The sequence below is a fragment of the Hyaena hyaena genome, unplaced genomic scaffold (assembly GCF_003009895.1).
Source record: "Hyaena hyaena isolate Hyena2069 unplaced genomic scaffold, ASM300989v1 scaffold_1438, whole genome shotgun sequence".
NCBI lineage: Eukaryota > Metazoa > Chordata > Mammalia > Carnivora > Hyaenidae > Hyaena > Hyaena hyaena.
The window spans coordinates 329,816-354,834 of NW_024082061.1; the positions used below are offsets into that span (position 1 = coordinate 329,816).

General features: G+C 44.7%; 1 protein-coding gene across 1 annotated transcript; it reads right to left on the reverse strand.

The window, feature by feature from the left end:
- Window positions 1-4,909: 4,909 nt before the first annotated feature.
- LOC120225536 (NXPE family member 3-like) lies at window positions 4,910-13,224 on the reverse strand (the record flags this gene model as incomplete). The annotated part of the gene is given in 4 exon segments (XM_039223724.1): window positions 4,910-5,711; window positions 7,649-7,861; window positions 7,968-8,041; window positions 12,494-13,224. Coding segments are annotated over 4 exon segments (1,551 nt in total), but the record flags the coding sequence as incomplete, so codon positions are not given.
- Window positions 13,225-25,019: the final 11,795 nt, after the last annotated feature.

Below are 25,019 nucleotides of genomic sequence, written 5' to 3' on the forward strand. Positions count from 1 at the left end.
GGAGGTAGGCAGAGTCTGTTATGGTCCTCATTTTACAAGAGGAAACTGAGGTCCTGAGTGAGGTTGTGAGTGTCACTTAAGGTCACATTGGCAGTAAATATCTGCTGTGGTGTTGGGTCTGTGCCTCTCTGCTCACCTCCACTTCCCCATGCAGTGACAACTGTCAACAGTCCGAATAGCCAAAGGTTCCCTTTTCTGTGTTGTCTTCTGCTACACACAGAGATGCTTGAGGGCAGACAGAGGCATGGAGCTTTGGGTCCTTGGCACCCGGCATAGTGCACGGGGCAGTCAGTGCTGAATGGTGTGGATGGAAAGAACACAGAGGTGGGCGTCAGGTGATGACGATCCATGTAGCTTTCTAGTCAGTGGGCAGTGTTTTCTGTGTCACCTCATTATGTCCTCACTCAGACCCTCTAAGGGGGGTAGTTGTTAATCCCACTTTATAGATGAGACGACTGAGGCTCGGGGAAGGGAAGGCATTTGCCCAGCAGTCTGACCCAGGGCCTGCCTTCTGTGGAGCCTGCCTCTGTCACATTCACAAGTTTCATTTGTCGTGTGACCGAGACTTCCTCATCTGTCAGCCTCCTCATGGCTGCTGGCTGCATTCCAGCTCCTGATCAACCTGACAAATGCCAACAGAGCTTCTCGGAGGTAAGAGCAGAGGGCTGAGAACTGGGAGGCACTGGCTGACCTCTGACCTTGCTGTGTTCCTGGGGTGGGAGAAGAGGAAGGACACTCCCAGAGACCCTTGTCGCCCTTCCCCTCTGTTTAACAAATAGCTCCCCAGAAGCCCTGATTTGTAGCATTTGCCAGTTTCCAAGTTTGTAAAAACTCCCACAGAGTTAACTACTACTGTGTGGACCGAGTGTTTGCATCCCCACTGGACCCCCCTAAGCTCCAGCGGGGCTGTGCTCAAAGATGGGGCCCCTAAGGAAATAACCGAGGTTAAATGAGTCATGTGGGTGGAGGGCTGATCCTATAGGACTAGTGTCCTTACAGAAAGTGACGGCAGAGTGCTGCTCTCTCTGTCTCCACACGCACACGCCGAGGGAAGGCCTTGTGAACACAGCAAGATGGTATGACCTACAAGCTATAGGCGATGACTTCAGGTGCCAAACCTTGATCTCGGACTTCCCAGACTCCAGAACTGAGAGAAATTCCTGCTATTTAAGTCACCAGCTCTGTGGCATTTCATTATGGCAGCCAGAGCACACTAATACGACTCCCAATGTGAAGTCACTGAATTTGAGCCAAGAAGAAATGCACAGCAGCAGATGCTTCTATGTTGCTCCTGCTGTGCAGATGCAACAGCATAAATAACGTCAAGAGCATAGATGATAGTAATACGTGGTAAACTAAGTAGGGAAGGACAAGTTTTCTCCCTTTTTAATGTAGTTTATTATAAGGTTATATTTTTCTTTTAAGTGTATGTATGTATGTATGTATGTATGTATGTATATATGTATGTATTTAGAGTGCAAGCAGGGAAAGGGCAGAGAGAGAGAGAATCCCATAGGCTCCACACAGTCAGCTGTGTGGAACCCTACAAAGGACTCAAACTCATGAATTTTGAGATTATGACCTGAGCAGAAACCACGAGTCATATGTGTATCTGACTAAGCTACGTAGGTGTTCCAGGCAGTATTTTTTCTTGATTAAAAATTTTAAAAACATTTTTAAATGTTTCTTTTTGAGAGAGAGAGAGAGAGAGAATGAGTGGAGGAGAGGCAGAGAGTGTCTTTTGACCCCCTTCATCATTTTACCCCCCTCCCCACCTCTGGCAACCACCACCCTGTTCTCCCTATCTAAGAGTTTCTTTGTTGCTGCTGTTGTTGTTTTTCCAGATTCCACATATAAGGAAGACCATTTGGCATTTAAAGGTACAGACAAAGCTTTATTGGGGGCAATAGTTGCAGGAAAAGGGAGACACAGTCACCCTACTAAGGTGCCAGATGGGCTCTCCGAACAATAGCCAGGGAGTTTTAAAGGGGCTGAGGTGGGAAAAAGGAATGTTGCTTAAGTGAGTAGCGGTGGGGAAGCCCAGGAAAATGGGGACACAGGCGCAGTTGACAGAACATGCTTCTTCATACACAGGACGTTTCATTTGCATGTTAAGTCTCCACCTCTGGGCATGTTTTTTAGCATTAAGATGAGAAAAGTTGGTGAAAGGTCAATGTTGGCGACCATCCCATCTGGGATCAGTTGGAACTGGTCTGGGTTTGCTCCTTGGTTCTTGCTCTGCTCTGCAGGGAAAGGGGTAAGAGCCCACAGGGAGTGCCCCAGGTGCCCAGGGGCTTGTTCCAAGGTCCTTGACTGTCTCATATATACCACATTTTATTTATCCATCCATCCATTAGTGGACACTTAGGTTGCTTCCATATCTTGGCTATTGAACGTGGGGGTACAGATACACTTTTGAGTTAGTGTTTTCCTTTCCTTCAGATAAATATCCAGAAGTGGGATTGCTGGATCATATCAGTAATGCCTTGTTTGACTTAAGTTTGACATTTATCATTCTTTTAGAAAATCAACTATATTTCCTGAGTTATTACATACCTGAAATGTTTGCTGCCTTTCTAGTGAAGAGCCTAAGTAACGTCATTTTGAGATTAAGACCTCCATTAAGAGCAACCTCTGGCTGCATGTAGCCCCAGTTCCTCAGATTGCTCAAGGCTAAAGCCATCCTCGGACCGCCCTCAGATCAGCTAATCAAAAAATATTCCTGTGGGGGCGCCTGGGTGGCTTAGTCGGTTAAGTGTCCGACTTCGGCTCAGGTCATGATCTCGCGGTTCGTGGGTTTGACCCCTGTGTCGGGCTCTGTGCTGACTGCCAGCTCAGAGCCTGGAGCCTGTTTCAGAGTCTGTCACTCCCTCTTTCTCTGACCCTCCCCTGCTCACACTGTCTCTCTCTCTCTCCTAGAAATAAATAAAACATTAAAAAATTTTTTAAAAAAAATTCCTGTGGTCTGAGTCAAGGCTAGGAACTGTAGACAGTTACTTTGTACAAAATAGCCAATCACTCACCACTTGCCTGAACCCCACGTGGGCCCTTTGAACTCACCTCATAATTGGTCATTTTCAAAGGATTCTCAAAAGTCATGATTGGGTCCCACCAAAAGTAATGAACACCTCACAGATACTAAATGGTCAAAGCTGTTACTATGGGTACTGTACAATTGTAATTGGTGCTTATATGATGATGCTATACGTACAACGTGTGCACTGTAACACCCCCGTCCCTTACCCCATAAAAACCCTGCTCGCCATTGTTCAGGGCTTCACCTTGCTGCCACTACACCGGTAGGCAGGTGAGCCCCTGCTCGAGCTTGTAATAAAGACCCTTTTGTACTTGCATCGGTGTCGGCTCCTTGGTGGTCTCTGGGGACTCGCGAATCGTTCACAACACTAGTGGACTGCAGGGGTCGTAATTAACCAAGGTCCCCAGCTGCTATCCTCTGACATCCCTCACAGTGAAGCCACGTTTCCCATGGGCTGCTGTTATCCAACAGCTGAGCATGGCAGGGATACTGAGACTGTCCCCTTTTTGGGAGATGCAGAACTCCTCTGGCGGTCAACTGTGATTCAAGGACTTCCCACCCGTCTTGCCAAAGTTTCCTTAGACTGCACGATGGTCTAGCATGCTTCAACCCAACCTTCCTTCCCTCTCTCCTTTATTCCAGGTCAACCTTGCATCAGGTCTGGCGGCTCTCCCAGCCTTCCTCCGCATTCTCTCTCATAGGTGTTGCCACTAAACACATTTGCACTTCTAATCCTGTCTTGACACCTGCTTCTTGTAGGATCTGAACTGACCAAGGGGCACACCAAATTCCTCTTTGATGCCCATTAGAATTTCAGAATAAGCCCATCATGTAAATTTAAAAAAAAGTAAAAAGAGGGATAGAATTTCTTTTATGCACTGAGAAATTGGGGGGAATATATGTATTTCTACAGTGAGTTTCTCAACCATGGAATTCTAGGTGATTTTTATTTTCATTGTTAATTTTTTGATATCTTTTCAAATTTTCTACAAAAAGCAGCAACATGGATGGACCTTGAGGGTGTTATGCTGAGCGAAATAAGTCAGGCAGAGAAGGACAAATACCATATGTTTGCACGTGTAGGAGGATCAGGAGGAACTTAACGGACGACCAAGGGGGAGAAGAAGGAGGGAAATAGTGGGGGAGGGGGAGAGAGGCAAAACATGAAAGACTCTTGAATGCTGAGAACAAACTGAGGACTGATGGGTGTTGGGGGGGAGGGGGGAGATGGGCATGAAGGAGGGCACTTGTGGGGATGAGCACTGGGTGTTATATGGAAACCAACTCGACAATAAAATATTTGTAAAAAAATAAGAGATACAAACAAAAAATATTATAGATGAACATTTTTTATGTAGGAAAAATATGTTCACATGTAAAGTAGGTAAAGCAAATTACAAAATGTAAAAAAAATTTTTTTTTCTACAAAAAGCATTGCAATATTTTTACAATGTGGAGGCACATTTTATTTTACAAAGCGACACCTAAAAGTCTTTATATATATAGTCAGGCTCTCCACTAGGGTGGCTCTGATGAACTGAAATGGAATCCCTCTCTTACAACTTTGCAAGGCTCACTGGCACTCTAAATGGAGACTCCAGAACAAAAACTGACAGGGGTGCCTGAGTGGCTCAGTCAGTTAAGTGTCCGACTTCAGCTCAGGTCATGATCTCACAGTTTGTGGGTTCGAGCCCCATGTCGGGCTCTGTGCTGACAGCCAGCTCAGAGTCTGGAGCCTGTTTCAGATTCTGTATCTCCCTCTCTGTCTGACTCTCCCCTGCTCACACTGTCTCTCTCTATCTCTCAGAAATAAGTAAAACTTTAAAAAAATTTAAAAACTAATTTAAAAAAAAAGAACAAAAAAATGACAATCCTTATACGCACAGATGTGATAGATGTTTCTGGCTCTGGCTCTGCCTCATCCCTTCAGCACTGTTTTTCCATGTGGGAACTGGACCACTGCCAGGTTTCCCTCTTCTGCCACCTGCCTCCCCAGCCACATCCCAACTCTCACTGGTTGATTTATTGCCTGTGCATTAGAAAAGTAAAAGAGGAGGTACAGACAGCTGTGGGGAAGGGCTTCCAGGTTTGATCATCATACCAGCTTCTCCATTCTCACAGCCCAGGGCCCGCAGAAGTGCTCAAGTGGGGCAAATGAAGGACAGGAGGAAGTTGACCTAGTTGCGGACAATAAGCCGCCCTGGGTGGATCTGGTCGGGCAGGGCCAGACTGGAGGTCATTTCCCAAGCGTCCACAAAGGCCACATGGAGGTCAGCAAAGGCAGCTCGGAGAAGCCGATTCACCTGGAGGGTGAACCAGTCACTGCCATAAACAGACTTATAGCCGGTGTTGGCCAGCTTGATGACCACTAGAGTGCGGGGCTCCCGGGCCAGTAGTGCAGCCACGGCTGCCCTGATCCCTGCGAGTCGTTGCACAAACACAGATGGGGGAAAGGTGGTGAAGTGGGCGCCCAGGCCCAGCACCACCACTGTGTAAGGGCCCCCGGCGAGGCCCCCTAGTTCCCGGACTACAGAGTGCAGGGAGGCCACTGGTGTGTGTAGGGAGCGCAGGGGCCAGCTATGGGCCCGCCAGTGCAGCACTATGCTCTGAGAAGTCTCCACTGCCATCAGGGGCCCCGTCTGATATGTGGTGTGGAGATCCATGGGCTTCAGGGCTGTGGGGAGGACAAGAGGAAGCTTAGAAGCTAATATAGGACCATACTTCCTCATTCAATTACCTGGAAGATCTAGCATTAGTTTCCCCTTAGGACACAAATATCCTCTGGCCCAGCCACCTGGTTATGTTCTCTCTAATCTATAATATTGCCAGTGGTTACCAAGTCCCACAACCCATTCTCAGTCCTCAGCCTCCCTGGCCCCTGGAGCATTTTGTCTCATTGATGTTCCTTTGGATGTTCCTTCTTTTCTGAGCAGAAAGGATTTAACTTGGATTCATCCATTGGCTCCCTTTACCCACCCGTGGATGGAGATTTGCCCCAGGCTAGAGAGTCAAGGCTGCCGAGTATATGTCTTTGCACAATGGTGGCCAACCAAGGGATCCAGAATCTTCTGAAATCCAGTCTAGTCACTCAGCTGTGTGCCCTGATGGGAGAGCTAGACGCATCTGCACTAAAAGGCCCCTCCTCTGCCTGCTTGCCCCACCTTGTGCTTCAGGGCTCTGTGGGCATGTGGGGGCGGGGGGACTTTTTCTATTTCACAGAAAGGTACCAAATTAGCTAGCAGAGGATCTGGTTTTCCCAACATTCTGGCATGAGATTCTATTCATCTCTACATACACCTATTGTGTAGGAAAGTGACCCTGGGAGGCCACCTGAGATTGCCTAAACACCAAATTCATTAGAACTGAAGCTCTCTTTTTCCCTGAAGGAAGGGGCTGCACCAAGACTAACCCTCCTGGGAGGCAGCAGGCTTTGATCCCTCAAGCAGGAGGGTAGACAACAGCTCAGATCTCAAGACCTGTAGGTGGGGGCAGCTGGTACTTTTAGAACTCGTGTAAACAAATGGCAGCCTAATTCCATCTTGCACCGGGAAGCCCAACAAGGCTTCACCCTTGTAGGTGAGAAGGGAGAGTCTGAGGGGGTTCTCCTCCAGGAGAGCACAGACCCACCCTGCAGACTTCTCTTTGGGACCATTGGAGACAGGTAGCAGAGGCAGCTCAGTGCTGATGTTCCTTCTTTCCTTGGCCCTCATGTTGCCTGCGCTCCCTGATAAAGCAATTCCTGAACCCATGTTACATTATATTTGTGGAATCTGTGCAACAAAAGTTGGAGGCTTAGATGGCACTCACCCTGCATGACATTCTCGCCTCTTTTTAACTTTTATCCTCCAGGGAATAAACAGGAAATTCTGTCTGAAGCTCGGACATCTCAATTCACTTCCAGTCCCTTGTGTTCAAATGCCTCATGCACAGGCTCCCCAGCAGACCCGCCATACAACCCGATATGAAGAATATAAAATAAGTACACAATCTTCTACCACTGCTGTCCCTTGCTCTCACATCCAGTCAGGCACCCCAGTGACTTCCATTTTGAGTCCATTTTCTGTTTTCCATAGTTACCTGGTCATCTCCCTTCTTTCTAGAAGCAATCAGTCAACAAGTGGTCAGTTTCCCCAGTACAATGCTTCCTTTACTGCTGACCCCAATTTAGTCTCTCACCAGCCTGCATGCTGACCTACAAGTGTCTTATAACCAGTCTTTAGCCTGTCCTTTTTTAATCAATCAGTCAAACAAACTGAAAACATTCAGTGTCTTCTCAAAGTTACAAGATAAACCCCTGATTTCCCTATAGCACTTTTCTTAAATTACAACTCTATTCCTCCAATATCCCTTGGCAAATCCTGACTTCCAGCTAAGGTTATCTACTCATCGTTCTTCAAACACATCCACCCTCCTGTTAGAGCCAATGATCATCAACCTAATTGTTGAGATTATGCGTAATCTGGGCAACCTGTTCCTCATCCCTGCCTCTGTCCCCAAACCAGTATCTGGCCCTTCCACAGCATTCTCCTGAAATGTTTTCTGCCTTTTCAAAGCCCTGGATCTTCTCTTTTTGCCTTAGGAGCCCTGCCCTCTCCCTTCATGGCCACTCACAGGGCACAGTGTCGCATAGGTACTCCCACCACTGCCGAAGCGTGGAGTCCCCTATCATGTGGACGACGTGACCAGCCAGGCAGCCCAGGATGCTGTCAACAGTGGAGAAGGAGCGGCTGGAGCAGGACAGTGAGTGCCACACATCTTGGTGGTAGAAGCCAGAGGGCTTTGGGCCTGGGATCCCAGGGTGGCATGGTTGTCGAGGGGACAGAACTGTAAACAATTATTTGTAAGCAGAACAATCGATGGGTACAGAAGTGTCTAAAGCCACAGTCATGAAACACGTGCTGCCTTTTCTGCAAGCCCCAGTGTCACTTACCCAGACTCTTGTTGCTCTCCTTGGCCACCCAGATTGGTGAAATACCCTGAGGGAGGGCCTTGTCTGTCACATTCCTGAAGAGAAACCAATTTGCAAGAGGGGAGCCCTTAATGGAAATGTGTTATGGGAAGGCACTCTGGGCTGAGGTGAGATGGGGGTTCTTGTAGGAAAGGACGTTCTCAAAATCAAGGGCATTGTCCAGTGTCATAGCTCCTGGGAGATACTGAAGCCTTGGGGTCAGGAGAGGGATTGGAAGCTGGAGTTCAGGGATCCAGGTCCTTGGCCTCAGGGATTCTGTCAGTGCAGGAAGCAGAGCTGTTTTAAAATGCACTCAGGCTTTTGGTGAGACCAAAACATCAGGAGATGATGGCCATGAGAAAGATAGGGGGTTACTCAGAGTCCCTGAGAAGCAGGGGCACAGTGCACCATGTGGGGCCACACGAGGAGGCACCAGGGTCAGTTGGGGGCAGAGGAGGCAAGAGCAAACAGAAGGCACAAACCTTTGTAGTGATTTTCACAGGAAGGAATCGGCAAAGAAGGGTAAGCAGCTGAGAAGGATTAGGATTGGATCATTTGAATGATTTCAGTGAGTTCTGGGCTATAGAGGCAGATTCTGGTGGTCACTACCTAGCTCTGGAGTGATTTCAGTCCAGGGATGTTGGCCCAGACTGTAGGACCCTGATAGAAGGAGGCAGGGTGGTGGTGTGCACTAAAATTGGATGGTATGCTCAAGGCAATTTGTTGGCCCCTCTAAGAACTAGCTAAACCTGGGAGCGGTTGGTCCTCCCTAGGTCCACAAGGCCCCAAGGCATCAAAGCATCACAAAAATACAGGAAATTATAAAGACGACTTATACAGGAAGGGGCTTGGAGCCTTTTATAAGAAGTGCTAACTCTCCTCTTGGTCCCATTGACCCCGCCCTGTTGGATTCTCCCTAACCATCATTAGACCAGCAGTTGCTTCTTTATCCCTGGGACTTGCTCTTCTTCTGGTTGCCAGGACACCTCCCTCCCCTGATAGCCCCTTATTCCTATGCTCCAGGCTCAGCCTTTGCTCCTGTCTCCAGATCACATTCCCTCCCTTGGTGATTTCACTCAGCCAAGATCTCCAGCCTCGACTTCTCTGCCAGATTCCAGGTTTGTGAGCCTAGCCATCTGTTCAACATCTCTGCTTGGTGTCTAAGGCATGTGACCAAACTCCCGATCTCCACCCCTACTGCCCCCACCCGCAACTGTCCTTCCGGGGAGTGAGCCCCAAACCCTGCAGCCACCCACGAGTTCTCGCTTTTCGGCACATTCTGTGTTCTCTCAGGACATCTTATGGGCGCTGCCTTCTGAATATACCCAGAAATGAATCACTTTGGACACCTCTACTACTGCAACCCGAAGTAGAGGCCTCCTACCTTTCATTCTCCCTGATTCTCCCTTAACCTGCAGTCCATTCTCAGTGCAATAGTCTGAGAGATCCTTTAAATGACGTGAATCATATCATGTCCATCTTCTGCTCAAAATCCTGCAATGACTCCCTTTTCACTTAAAAATCCATGTACTCACAGAGCCCTTCCTGGTCATGCCACATCCTTTTCTTAACACCGCTGGTCTTCACCTGCCCACCTCTGTCCCTCATTGCATCCCAGCTATTTGGCATCCTTTATTGTTCCTCAGACATACCAGGCACACTGTGGCATTTCCTCTGCCCAAACTTTCTTGTCTCAGGTACATTCTGGGCCAACTCTCTCATTCCCTTTAAGTCTTTGCTCGAATGCCAATTTTGTGTGTGTGTGTGTGTGTGTGTAAGTTTATTTATTTTGAGAGAGAGAGAACGAGAGTGCATGCACGCGAGCGGGGGAGGGGCAAGAGGGAAAGGGGGAGAAAGAATCCTAAGTAGGCTCCACACTCAGCAAGGAGCTTGGAATGCCAAATTCTTAATGAGGTCTACCCTGACCCCCCATTTAACATTGCAACCTGACCCCATCGTACTTCTAATCCTCACCTCCTCTATGTTTTAAATTTCCCCTAGGACAAATTTCCTTCTAGCGTCCTTTTTTTTTTTTAATTTTCAAAAGTTTATTTATTTATTTTTGAGAGAGAGGGAGAGAGAACATGTGAGTGACAGAGGGGCAGAGAGGGAGAGTGAAAGAGAGAGAATTCCAAGGAGGCTTTGCACTGTCAGCATCAGAGCCTGACATGGGGCTCAAACCCATGAACCTTGAGATCATGACCTAAGCTGAAATCAAGAGTCAGATGTATAACCATCTGAGCCACCCAGGTACCCCATCTTCTTTAGCATTCTATACTATTTACTTATTGTTATGTTTATTGTTTATCATTCTCCCTCCGGTCATAAGTAAGCTTTACCAGGGCAAGGTCCTAACTGTTTCTTCACTGCTATGTTCCCAGTGTCTCCAGCAGGGCCAAGCACGTAGAGGGTGGTCAGCACACATTTGCAGTATGAAGAGATGGACTCATTGAAGGGGTTGTGTCTGAAGAGGAGAGGGGAATTTGCTTCTGGAGGGGAGAGGGGATGAGAATATTCCTATAAGCTAGAAAAATGTCTGAGTATGGCCTGCCCTGAGAGTGTCAGGGCCCTAGTGCTCCCTAGAGGTGACAGCTTCAGGAAGCAGGTGAAGGATGATCTCAAAGACCCAGGTAGAGATGCCTGCCCTCCCAGCAGAGCCCAAGATTACACAAGTTTGAACCGCAGGCACTTTGGGGAGGACTATGGGAGGATCCCAGATGGCCAAGGCGTCAGTTTCTTTGCAGGACCCTTGGAGAGGGCTTCTCTTCCCAACAGCCTGGCTGCAGAGGTCCTCAGATGGGATCAAGACATGGGGCTTGATCTCATGACTGCTAGATCATGAACTGAGCCAAAATCAAGAGTTGGATACTTAACCGACTGAGCCATCCAGGCGCTCCATAACCTTAGACGTATTTTAAAAATTTTTTAAAAATGTTTTATTTATTTCTGAGAGAGAGAGACAGCGTGAACAGGGGAGGGTCAGAGAGAATCTGAAACAGGCTCTAGGCTCTGAGCTGGCTGTCAGTACAGAGCCTGATGTGGGGCTCAAACCCACAAACCGTGAGAACATGACCTGAGCCAAAGTCAGACGCTTAACTGACTGAGCCACCCAGGCGCCCCACCTTAGATGTATTTTTAATGGACCAGTGAGAAAAGGATATGCGGTTCTTCTTTTTTGACCAAAGAGAACAATAAGAATTGGTCTGGAAAGACCAAGGTTACCTGGTGCTAAATTCTCATGCCAGGAAGTAAATGTTAGTGGGAATTCCCCAGACACAAGCTACTGAGAGCCTCCAGAGATAGGTGCCTGGTGAGGCCAGCAGGCACCTGGGCACCGCCGGGGACTCCAGCTCGGCTCACTCCCCTCCTCCAGTCCTCATGGTAGCCCTCCTTGGGGCAGCGGGGCAGCAGCCACCATCGCTGCCAGCCTGCCCCGTGAACACCTCTGGCTCTTCTCTCCCCCCACTCAGTGGGAATGTCCCTCCACTCCTGCTTTGCCCCCACCCTGTCATCTTCTAGGACCCTGTTTTTACCTCCATCCCCTACTCTCCCTGCTGGAGACCAGATGCACAGGTCTCCCACTTTAAAAACTGCCTCCCTTCTCCCTCGGGTCTCTCTAACCCCCAACCCTGCCTCAATTCTCAGGGACAGTTGAGCCTGTTTGCTCAACTCCCCTCCCTGACTCCCATCCTCTGTCCACCCAGGGAGGCTTGCCCCCACCCCCGTCCTGAGACTGAGGACAGTTCTCAGCCCTTATCAGCTTCTGGGCTGCAGGCTCTGCCCCCCTCTCACTCAGGGGTAACATCCATCCTCCATACTCCCCACTACATATGCTGGTGATTTCTACCCTACATCTCTCCTTACAGGGGCTGTCAGAAGAGCAGAGAGGCCTACAGTGCTTCTCTTTTGCCAGAGGTCCATGGTTCTCCTTCAAGCTTTAGATAAATACTACCTGAGGGATCCTTCGAGCTTTAGGATCCTTCCCAGGCCAAGTGGGTTGCCCTATCTCTGTATCCGCAAACCACTCAGTGCATACTGAACTTAGGCACTTATCACACTGTGCTTTTAAAATTCATGAGTCTCCACAGGGGTGCCTGGGTGGCTGGCTCAGTCAATTGAGCATCTGACTCTTGATTTCAGCTCAAGTCATGATCCCAGGGTCATGGGATTGAGCCCTGTGTCGGGCTCCGCACTGAGCATGGAGCCTGCTTAAGATTCTCTCTCCCCCCCACCCCCAAAAAAAAGACAGACAAACAAAAACATAAGCAAGCAAATAAACCCAAAACAAAACAAAAGTCACAAATCTCCTCACTGAAAACTTGTAAAGGGCAGGGATGCTGACCATTACATAAAAGTAGTCAGCACTTAGTATGAGACCAGACATATAGTAGGAAACATGTCTAATAGAAAGGAATAGATGAATAAGGGTAGTTGCTCAGGCGGAATAATCACAGGGACTGGGGTTCAAGGGTTGGGGCAGACATCCCAGATAATGCTGGGTTTCTTACCATGCCAGCAGGGCCTCCTCATGTGGTGTGGTCAAATTCCAGTAATGTCCACTTGAATGCCCAACCAGTGTGTCACAGGGCAGGGTTGGGGGTCGAGCACAGAACCAGAGCTCACCAGAATCTTCATCCCTGTAGTGACAGGTAGACTCTTCCTCTCCAGTAAGCAGGGGGTTAACATTACAAGTCACAATTTCTTCATATCCTGTGGGTCCTCGGAAATAGCCCGTGAAATCGACCGTGGCCCATTGGTCTCTCCAGATTCCCCGCAGGACCCCAACTGCCTCGCTGGAGTGGATCAGCCGCACTTGCACCTGCGCCTGCCCAGCCCAGAGCAGCGGGAATGACAACAGGTAGGTGCCATTCTCCATATCCTGGATATCCCCAGAGACTCCTGCCTTCAGGTGGGGACCCAGCAGCTGTGCCCGAAACAGATCCCCACCACAGGTCTTGGGCCTGCCCTGGTGGTCTCTGGCAATAAGGATGGCCTCTAGGTAGCCTCCCAGCGTGTAGCTGGCCTGGGAAGGATCCCTCAGGTGGTAGGTGGAAGTCTGGGGACTGGTGGAGGCTAAAAGGTCCCCTGCATCTCCTGGAGTAGGAGGCCAGTGCAGAAGACGGGTTAGGTCCGAGAACTCCCTGGGGAGAGAGCCAGAGGACTTGCAGGAGGGGCGGGGCCATGGGGGCAGATGGACCGTGGTCTGGTCCAGGGGCCAGGAAACTCTGATGTACAAGATCTGTGGATAGAGAAAGAAGAACCTGTCAGTGGTTTGCATCTCTTCACCTTTCTTCTGGGAAGGTATCAGTTCACCAGACGTAGTCTTCCTCTCCCTGGTAGGTTTCAGGCAGGAATCCTATCTGCCCTACGACATAGGCTTCTGATCCAAAGCTGGTGTGTAAGACACCATCACACACACCTGCAGATATCATCTCATGTCTTGGGGAGCCTGGGTGACTCAATCGGTTAAGCAACTGACTTTTAATTTTGACTCAGGTCATGATCTCACCATTCATGGGATTAAGGCCTGGGTCAGGATCTGTGTGGAGAGTATGAAGCCTGCTTGGGATTCTTTCTCCCCCTCTCTTTCTGCCCCACCCCCACTCATGTGCATGCACTCTCTCTCTCTAAATAAATACACTTAAAAAAGCCTTGTAAGTCCATGGATTTTGCTAAATATCTCAGAGAATAAAGAATATCTATTCTCCCAATCTCCACTGGCTTCTGCCCCACCACCTGCTCACCTGGGATGCATACACTCCGATTGCCAGCAGATGCGGGGGCCAGGCTTGGACCTGCCCTCCTTCCCCACTTTCTAGCTCTCCTCACCCATTACATGTCCTTCTCTCTCTGGACTCCAAAACCCAGCATAAACCCCACTTCCCCTTTGTATTTCCTCTTCCTACAGCCCAACCTCTATAATCTCCATCCTGGATTCAAGGAGGATTTCCTTCACACACAGAGGAATGAACTAGAGGTTCAATGGGAGTAGTCAGTGGAATCAGACTTGTGGGGTAGTGGGGTTTCCCTGCACAGGAGGCGAAAAGGACAGATGGGCAGATAGAAGGGGGCAGTGGGGAGGGACTGGGCTGTGGCTTCAGCTCTCTCTAGCCCCCAACCAAAATCCAAGTCTCAGGTAACCACAAGCCTCAATTGGCCTTGCCTCAGGGGGACATCCATATGGCTCAAAACCAGAGTACAAATGCAATTGTACTCTGCAATTCCTCAGAGAGGAATTCTCAGCAATTCCTCCCAGAGAAGGAAGTTAATCCAGTTCGATAGCCCATCAGTATTTGGTAGCTTCTAGCATTTATTTATCCTGTTTTTGATTTCTTCTCTGACTACACTTTAGTGTCAAGGACCTGGACCCCCTCTCTCAACCTTTCCTATTCATAGCGCAGACATTAGGTGACACATACACTCTGGCCATATGATAGTCCTATGTCTCACCAGGGCCAGGGCACAGGGGATGCCCAAGGCCCCTCCTTACATACTTCCCGGATAAAATCAACATGAGAAAGAAGAAAGATTGAGGCCTACATCAGGAAGAAAGAACTGTAGCACAGAGGGAGAGAAAGGAGGAGCTATTTCCTCCATGCAGATCACTGAGGCACTTACTTAAGTCCCTGGATTTCCAATTTTTCTGTATAGTATGAGTTGTTGGCATAGTTTGTGATTGAGAACTGGAGAGGCCATAGTCTTGTCAGGTACCCACGCAACTGGGAAATGAGACCAGAGTGCATCTGGGACTGGCTTGAGATTGAGCCCTTTATCCTCAGGGCCTATTGGAGCCATCACCCCATCATCAAGTCAATAGTCAATGAGCTGGTCAGCAACTCGGATCAGTCAACAGGAAGGGATGGCCACTTCGTCAGGTTAGTGACAGGATGGGAGCTGTCTACTCCTTCTCTTGGTTTCCCTTTCCGTATGAAAGGATGAATAGAGGGCAGAGGAATGAGGGAGATACATGTGAGCAGAGCATGCCTCCCACAGACTCAAATCAGCCAGAACCTAGGCCAAACTTGGCAAGAGGGGACAGAGGGAGAAAGGATGGAGGAGAGAAGAATTTTGAATTGGATATGAAGTTGAAGTTTGAAATGAATAGAGCTGAATCTCAGAGACAGAAGATCGACTGATTTCGCAACTGAAATTGACTTAAAAGTTATGGAATTAGACGGAGATGTGATTAAGGGGAAGGATAGCACTGAACAGACACATTGCACAGCAACAAGTGGAAGAATTAAAATTGTTTCGAATTTATATTCCAACAAGGTTCTCCCTAAACTGGTTGTCAGCTCTCTAATAAGCATGGGCCTTTGGTCTCTACAGGCTGCAGAGACCTATGTTGCGGTTGACGGCTGTAATCTTGCCCTGGATTTTATTTTTACATTTATATTTTTATTTTTTAATGTTTATTTATTTTTTGAGAGACATGAGTTGGGAAGGGGTGGTGGGGTGGGGGTGGGGGACAGAGTATCTGAAGCAGGCTCTGTGCTGTGAGATCATGACTTGAGCCAAAGTTGGAGGCTCAACCAACTGAGCCACCCAGTTGCTTGCCCCTGGATTTTAACTGCATGGGCTTCAGTAAAAAGGGTGTTAGATAATCAGGACAAGAAAGCATATAGCTGTGTTTTGTTTTTGTTTTAATTTTAAGTAGGCTCCACACACAACGTAGGGCTTGAACTCATGACCTTGAGAGTAAGAATCACATGTTCTACTAGGTGCCCCTAATTTTGTTTATTTTGTATTTTGGAGTTTATCATCTCTACTCAAGTCGGCTTGAGGGAGTTCATCTGTCTAGGGGGGGATTAGGATTTGTTTAAAAGGAATGCAAAGAGGGCACCTGGGTGGCTCAGTCAGTTCAGCATCCAACTCTTCGTTTTTGGCTCAGGTCATGATCTCATGGTTTATGGGTTTGAGCCCCACATCAAGCTCTGCACTGACAGCTCGGAGACTGGTCGGGATTCTCTCTCTCTCTCTCTCTCTCTCCCTCTCTCCGCATCTCCCCTGCTCTTTCTCTTTCTTTCAAAATAAATAAATAAACATTTAAACAAAAGAAATGCGAAGAAAGATGATATATAAAGGCCATAATGAATGAGAGGAAAATAGACTAATTTTCAAAGCATGTTAAAGTATCAGGGCACTTGGGTGGCTCAGTGTACAACTTTGGCTCACGTCATGCTCTCCTGGTTTGTGGGTTTGAGCCCACGTCAGGCTTTTTGCTGACAGCCTGGACAGTGCAGAGCCTGCTTCAGATTCTCTGTCTCCTTCTCTCTCTGCCCCTACCATGCTCATTCTCTCTCCCTCTCTCTCTCTCAAAAATAAACGTTAAGGGGCACCTGGGTGGCTCAGTCGGTTAAGCATCCAACTTTAGGGCAGGTCATTCGTGAGTTCAAGCCTCGCATCAGGCTCTGTTCTGAGAGCTCAGAGCCTGGAGCCTGCTTTGGATTCTGTGTCTCCCTCTCTCTATTCCTCTCCTACTTGCACTCTGTCCTTCTCCTCTTCTCAAAAATAAATAAAGATTAAAAATTTTTTAAAAATTAAAAAAAATAAACATTAAAGGGCCACCTGGTTGGCTCAGTCAGTTGAGTACCGACTTTGGCTTAGGTCATGATCTTGCAGTTCTGAGTTTGAGCCCCACAGCAGGCTCTGCGCTGACAGCTCAGAGCCTGGAGCCTGCTTTGGATTCTATATATCTCTCTCTCTGCTCCTCCCCCACTCATGCTCTGTTTCTCTCTCTCAAAAATAAATAAACATTAAAAAAATAAACATTAAAATTAAAAAAAATATATTTAAAGCACCGTTGAAGCTTTCTTAAATGACTAGAGAGTGAAGGAAAGAAATATATTACCAGAAACAAACCCTCCTCTACAAAAAACGATGTGACACAGAAATATTTTGCTGACATTAAAGTAACAAGTTATTCAAAAGCAGAAATAAGGCAAATGTGTTAGCTAAAAATTGCTTTTGGCTGGTAGTAACAGACATTAACTTCATTGGCATAAGCCAAGAAAATTTAATTTTCTTTCAGTGAGATTCTGTGGCTTTGGTCTTAAGGATGTCACACCAAGGTCTCTGAGATTCTCTTTGCATTTCCGTCATGGTCCCAATGAGGCTGCGGGAGCTCCAGCCATGACATTCATTTTGGGGCAACAGGAAGGAGGAAAATCAGGGCATCAAGGTAGCTTTAGAAGTACCACCCAACAACTTTTGTTTATATTTCACTGACTACTCCTGCCTGTGATGAAATATGGATATAAAGTCTTCTCCCCTTTCCCTGCTGGGCTCATTACCCAACTTTGAGTTAGTAGGGAAGAATGGGAGAATATTTGTAAAATGAGGCAAAAGCCTTGGAGTCACCGGATTTTGTTCAGGAACCTGTCAAGAGGGAAACCATCATGGGGCTGACAGAGAAACTGCCCTCGAGAGGCATGTTCTTGGGGCACAGCAATGATTGTGCAAGAAGCTGTGTTCACAGCCTTTGGGCAAAGCACGGAAGATGCCAACATACAGACAGAGGGAGATATTTCTCAAGGTTGTATCATTTACAGAACTCACACCTTATGCGGCTATTGGATATCAGGACCATAGAACTTAAAAGGGAATAGGAAATTAAGATGTTTCAAACATATGTGATATGAGTAAGATGGGCCCTTCAAGTAAGATCTGATGATGAAGTTTTCACTATTGCACACTTCCACAATTTTCAAAAAGAAGGGGATGTCCCACACCCCAGTTTCTGGAAGAAGAGGAAGTATGCAGAGGTGGATTTTCCCTACTGCTACAATATAAACAGGACACAATCACCCTCAGTGGGGAAATGTCCCAATAATAATTAAATTCACAGGCTGTAGACTTCAGACAACCAGTATAAACCAACTGATGATCCCCAAACCAAGAACCTTTTTATCTTCTTTGCCTATTGACTTGCCTTTGGCTACCTCTGAAGCTTAGGTTGGTTCTTTGGCAAAACCAGAGACTGGATTGTATTAGGCTCTGGGAACATTGTTTCCTGGGTTAACTGCTCAGGAGGTGGGAATTTGCTACCATTTTCTGACTTTGGTGGGTGTGGGTCTAGTGCAGTGATAGTCTGGGAGTCCTGTTGGCTCTGGAGGCCATTCTTCCTTGTTCTCTTTCTTCCTTCATTCTAAACTCTCAGGGCCTGTGTATGTGAGACAGTGGCCCTGTATAAGTATGTCTTGTGCATATCTGGGCTGTCCTGCAGGCAGGTTCCCTAGGTCTAGACTTGGGAAGGGTGTTTGTGACAACATTGTTGGTTGTCTATCCAATATTCCATTTTTGTTTGGTATTAATATAGCCAAATGTGATACCTTATTATCATGCAGGATATTATTATTGGTCTGAGCCAGTCATGACATCACATTGTCACCTTCCCAGTCTTTTGGAGAGTTTCTCAGTCTGGTTGGTAAGATACAAGGAGATGTCTGATAACAGATATCTGGGACAGCTGTCACTCACCTAACGAAAAGGACCAATAAAGCTGGGACTGTCCCTATTTTTTATTTCTACCTGAGATGTGGATTCAGCATCTGAAGGTGTGTCAGCCACCTTGCAATACGAAAGAAAAGGACATTTCAAATTTTGTTTCTCCTCCACTACCCACATACTTCTTTCTGGTGCTGGGTGTCATAGGAAGCACTGATATCATAATAGGGCCTCTGGCTGTTTCTTTGTGTGGTGATGCTGGGTTGGCACAGGGTAGGGGAAGCCATTCCTATACTGAGACAATTAACTACAACTTAGCGATACACAAGAATGTCTGCAAACCACATTACATCAGAACTAAATGTTCCCCAACTCCAATTTCTCTTAACAGGCTCTATCATCTAACAGACTATAACATTACCTGACATTGAGGAAGTTGTGATAGGAAGATACATGACCTTAACAGATTGAGGTTAAAATAATTTACTACTGTAAAATTTATAGAACCACATGACACTGCTATGCTAGTGCCCCTTCCATGGCCTTGGGAGAGATCCAAGCTAGTTAAGAGTCTGAACTTTAAAAAAAAATTTTTATTTTATTTTATTTTAACTAGGCTGTATGCCCAATGTGGAACTTGAATTCAGGACCCTGAGATCATGGGTCCTGCTCTACCAACTGAGCCATCCAGGCACCCCTTGAATCTGAACTTTGAGCCCCATTGGCTTCTCGGCAAATATGCTTCAGGTTATGGCAACAGCAATGCCAACTCTGTCCCCTGATGACTGCAATATGAGATACCATAATTTATATGACACATCTCAATTTCGGAGATGTTCAAAGGTGAAAAAAAAATGCACATCTTGGAATTGACGAAATATATTTACAACATGTATTAACAGACACAGGATTAATATTCAGAAAATAGGAAGAATGACCACAGTCAACATGAATACAATAAATAGTACAGTGGGAAAATGGGCAAAATACATGAAAAGGCATATTACAGAAGGAAAACTGTAAAAGAAAATAAACATCAGAAAAAGGTGCTCAGCTACACTGGTAGAAATTGATTGAACTGCATTGAACTAGGAATGGTTATAGAAAAGCCAAAGCACAGTGGCTTAAGAATGATGGTCTTATTTTTCTCACATAATGAGATGTCCAGGAATAGGACATCAAGGTCTGGTTAGTGGCTATAACAATGTCATCAAGGATCCAGCCTCCATATTGACTTGCTGTTCCATGGTGCAAGATGGCTGTATTTCCAGTGCTATGTCTATGTGCCAGCAAGTAAAACGGGGAATGGCAAACTGTGCTTGGATTTTCCTCTTTAAATTAGGAAAGCAAACATTTTCCAAAAGTCCCATCCAGAAGACTTTGGCTTTATATTTCATTATCAAGTGTCAGTTGACCACCAGAGCTAGGAGAGTGACACTTTATTATGATTGGTTGAGACCAATTATAATTCAGCCTGGAAGGCTTAAGCTTGGGTAAGGACATATCTTCTCTGAAATTCAGAGATCTCTGAGGTAGCGTGCTAGTAAACCAGCTCTCCAGAAAAACAAAAAAGTGCTGGTTTAGAGGTTCTATTTTTAGAGAAACATGTTTAATAGATAATTGACAGTTCTTTGCTACACCCAATATCACCTCTTCAGGGTCCACTTCAGATGTGACCAAAGTGGATAATGAATAAGTAGGAACTTCCCAGATGATGAAGCCAAGGACCATGAAAAACAATGTGTGGGGAGCCCTTTCCAGGGAGCGGAATGATTATATACTGAATGCTTAGTTCTTCCCCTCCCTTCCCAAACCTCACCCCCAGCCTTCTTCCCAGACTCTACTCCTAGAAGACTGACAGCTAAGCACACGCCATCAACCTCAAAGCAGAATCCTGGAAAATTTCTCTGAGGAATCTGACCTGAGAAGAAGACCTAATGGTACTAACATACAGATTCTCCAATCACCCTACATTTAAAAGCCACCACCCATAAAGCTTTCCATTTGTTCATTGCTAGTATATAGAAATATAGTCGATTTTTATATTTTGGCTTTATATCATTTAACTGTCCTAAATTCACCTTTTGATTTAGTATTTTCTTCTTAAGGTTTTTTTCTTAAATGACATTCCCCTGCCCCTGCCCGCATAAGTGACGTATCAATGATATTGACCCTCTACTTGTTAACATATCTCTTAATTTATTTAGGTCTTGATTTATTTCATCAGTGTTTTATAGTTCTGTATATATATCTTGCACATATTTTATTACATTTATACCTAAGTATTTTTCTCCTTTTTGGGTGGCACTATAGGAAACAGTATTTTTAGTATTTTGATTCCAATTGTTCATCTATAGAAATACAATTGACTTGGATTAAAAAAAATTTTTTTTAATGTTTATTCATTTTTGAGAGAGACAGAGACAGAGACAGAGAGACAGAGCATGAGCAGGGGAGGGGCAGAGAGAGAAAGGGAAACACAGAATCTGAAGCAGGCTCTAGACTGTCAGCACAAAGCCTGACATGGGGCCTAAACTCACTGACCGTGAGATCACGACCTGAGCCGAAGTTGGATGATTAACTGACTGAGCCACCCAGGCTCCCCAAAAAAACTTTTTAGAAAGAGACTTTCTTTCCAATCTGCATACCATTTTCCCTCCTTGCCTTATTGCACTGGCTCAGACTTCCAGTACAATGTTAAAGGTGAGTGCTGGAAGTAGATACCCGTGTCATATTCCTGATCTTTCTGAAAAGCAGTCAGTCTTTAACCAGTATGTATGATTAAGTAGATTCCCTTTCTCAGGTTAAATAAATTCTCTTTTATTCCTACTTTGCTAAGACTTTTAATCATGAATAGATGTTGAATTTCATCAAATACTTTTTCTGCATCTATTGAGATGATCATGTATTTTTCCCTTAAGCCATTAACATGGTAAATTATATTTATTGATGTTTGAATGTTGAATCAGCTTTGTACACTAGAGATAAAATCCACTTGATAATGATGTGTTCTCCTAGGAAGGTTTTTTTTAACTGCAAATTCAATTTCTATAATTGATATAAGGCTATCCAGGTTATATATATTTCTTTCTTAGTCATCTTTTGTTGTTTGTATCTTTTAAGGAATTTGACAAAGTTTTAAGGAGTTTGTCAACATCAAAGTTATCAAATTTACTGGCTTAAATTTGTTCATAGTGTCTCATTATTTTAGTATCTGCAGAATGTTTACTGACATTCCTCTTGCATTCTTAATATTGATAATTTTTGTTTTTATTCTTTTTTTCCTGATCTGTTGCCCTTCAGACTTAAGTTTTATTGATGTTATAGAACCAGCTTTCAATTTTTTATTTCTTTTTTCTTTTGAGGGGGGCATGGAAGGACAGAGAGAGAGGGAATGAGAATCCGAAGCAGGCTCCTTGTTGTCAGCCCAGAGCCCAACGTGGGGCTCGATCCCATGAACCATGAGATCATGACCTGAGCCAAAATCAAGAGTAGGATGCTCAACCAACTGAGCCAACAATTTATTTTCAATATTGTTTTTCTGTTTTCTATTTTATTTATATCTGCTTTGATATATATTTTTTTCTGCTTACATAGGACTTAATTGGCTCTTCTTTATCAGTTTCTCAGAACTCGGGTGGAAACTGAGTTCATTGATTTGAGATCTTTTTCTTTCTTTTTTCAAAATTTTATTTAAATTCTAGTTACTTAACATATAGTGTAATATTGTTTTTAGGAGTAGAATTTAGTGATTCAACACTTAAATATAACACCCAGTGCTCAACACAAGTGTCCTCCTTAATACCCACCACCCATTTACCCCACTCATGAACCACCTCCCTTCATCAACCCTCAGTTTGTTCTCTATCTTTAAGAGTCTCTTATGGTTCATTTCTTCCCCCCTTTACCATATGTTCATCTGTTTTGTTTCTTAAATTCAACATATGAGTGAAATCATATGATATTTATCTTTCTTTATCTGAATTATTTCACTTAGCATAATACACTCTAGTTCTATCTGCATTGTTGCAAATGGAAGATTTCATTTCTTTTGATGGGTGAGTAAAATTTCATTTTGTGTGTGTGTGTGTGTGTGTGTGTGTGTGTGTATACCACACATCTTCTTTATCCATTCATCAGTCAGTGGGTATTTGGGCTCCCTTCATAGTTTGGCTATTGTTGATAATGCTGATATAAACATCAGGGTGATGTACCCCTTTGAATCTGTATTTTTGTATTCTTAGGTAAAATATCTGGTAGTGCAATTGCTGAATTGTAGGGTAGTTCTCTTTTTAGGTTTTTTTTTTTTAAATTTATTTCTAGGAGAGAGAGAGAGAGACAGCATGAGCAGGGGAGGGTCAGAGAGAGAGGGGGAGACACAGACTCTGAAATAGGCTCCAGGCTCTGAGCTGGCAGTCAGCACAGAGCCCAACGCGGGGCTTGAACCCACGAACCGCGAGCTCATGACCTAAGCGAAAGTCGGCCGCTTAACCGACTAAGCCACCCAGGCGTCCCTCTTTTTAGTTTTTTGAGGAACATCCATACTGTCTTCCACAGTGGCTGCACAGTCTGCATTCTCAACAACAGTGCAAGAGGGTTCCCTTTTCTCTGTATCCTCTCCAACACTTGTTTCTTGTGCTGTTAATTTTAGCCATTCTGACAGGTATGAGGTGATATCTCATCATGGTTTTGATTTGTGTTTCCCTGATGACGAGTGATGTTGAACATCTTTTCATGTGTCTGTCAGCCATCTGGATTTCTTCTTTGGAAAAATGTCTATTCATGTCTTCTGCCCATCTCTTAACTAGATTATTTGTTTTGTTGGGTGGGGGATTGAGTTTGATAAATTCTTTATAGATTTTGGATACTAATCCTTTATCAGATATGTTATTTGCAAATATCTTCTCTTATCCTGTAGCCTGCCTTTTAGTTTTGTTTCCTTCACATTGCAGAAGCTTTTGTCTTGATGAAGTCACGATTTTTGCTTTTGTTTCCCTTACCTCCAGCAATGTGTCTAGTAGAGTTGCTATGGCCCATATCAAAGAAGTTGCTGCCTGTGTTCTCTAGGATTTTGATAGTTTCCTGTCTCACATGTAGGTACTTCACCCACTCTGAATTTATTTTTTAGTATGGTATAAGAAAGTGGTCCAGTTTCATTCTTCTACTTGTTACTGTCCAGTTTTTCCAACACCATTTGTTGAAGAGACTGTCTTTTTTCTATTGGATATCCTTTCCTGCTTTGTCAAAGATTAATTCCCTATAGTTATAGGTCCATTTCTGGGTTTTCTATTTTGCTCCATTGATCCCTGTGTCTGTTTCTGTGCCAGTAGTCTTGAGTACTACAGCTTTGTAGTCCAGAATCATGATGCCTCCAACTTTGCTTTTCTTTTTTAGGATTGCTTTGGTTATTTGGGATCTTTTGTGGTTCCATCAAATTTCAGTATTGTTTGTTCTATCTCTGTGAAAAATGCTGGCAATATTTTGATTGGGTTGAATTAAATGTGTAGATTGTTTTGAGTAATATAGACATTTAAACAATGTTTGTTCTTCCAATCCATGAGCATGGAATATTTTCCATTTCTTTGTATCTTCTTCAATTTCTTTCATCATAAGTGTTCTATAGTTTTCAGAGTACAGATCTTTTTACCTCTTTGGTTAGGTTTATTCCTAGATCTTACGAGTTTTGATGAAATTGTAAATCGGGTTGATTCCTTGATTTCTTTTTCTGCTGCTTCATTATTGGTGTATAGAAATGCAACAGATTTTTGTACATTGATTTTATATCCTGCAACATTGCTGAATTTGTATATTAGTTCTAGCAATTTTTTGGTGGGGTCTTTTGAGTTTTCTACATAGAGAATCATGTTGTCTGCAAATAGTGAAAATTTGACTTCTTTTTTGCTGATTTGGATGCATTTTATTTCTTTGCATTTTATTGTCTCATTGCTGAATCAAAGAATTACAGTACTATGTTAAATAGTAATAGTGGGAGTGGACATCTCTGTCTTGTTCCTGATTGTAGAGAAAAAACTCTCAGTTTTTCCCCATTGAGGATATTAGTTGTGGGTCTTTTGTATATGGCCTTTATGATGTTGAGGTATGTTCCATCTATCCCTACTTTTTTGAGGGTTTTAATGAAAAATGGATGCATATTTTGTAAAGTGCTTTTTCTGCATCTATTGAGAGAATCATATGGTTCTTATCCTTTTTATTTTTATTTATTTTTTTAAAAATTTTATTTAAATCCAAGCTAGTTAACATATATACCCTTCATTTTATTAAGGTAGTGTATCACACTGCTTCATCTATGAATATTGAACCACCCCTGCAGCCCAGGAATAAATTACCACTTGATTATGGTGAATAATTCTTTTAATGTACTGTTGATTTGATTTGCTAGTATCTTGTTGAGAATTTTTGCATCTAGGTCTTCAGGGATATTGACCTGTAATTTTCCTTTTTTTTTTTTTTTTTTTGGGGTCAAACCATTTGGATTTATTTTTTTTTATTTTTTTTTTTTACAAATAGTTTATTGTCAAATTAGTTTCTACATAACACTCAGTGCTCATCCCCAAAGTGCCCTCCTCC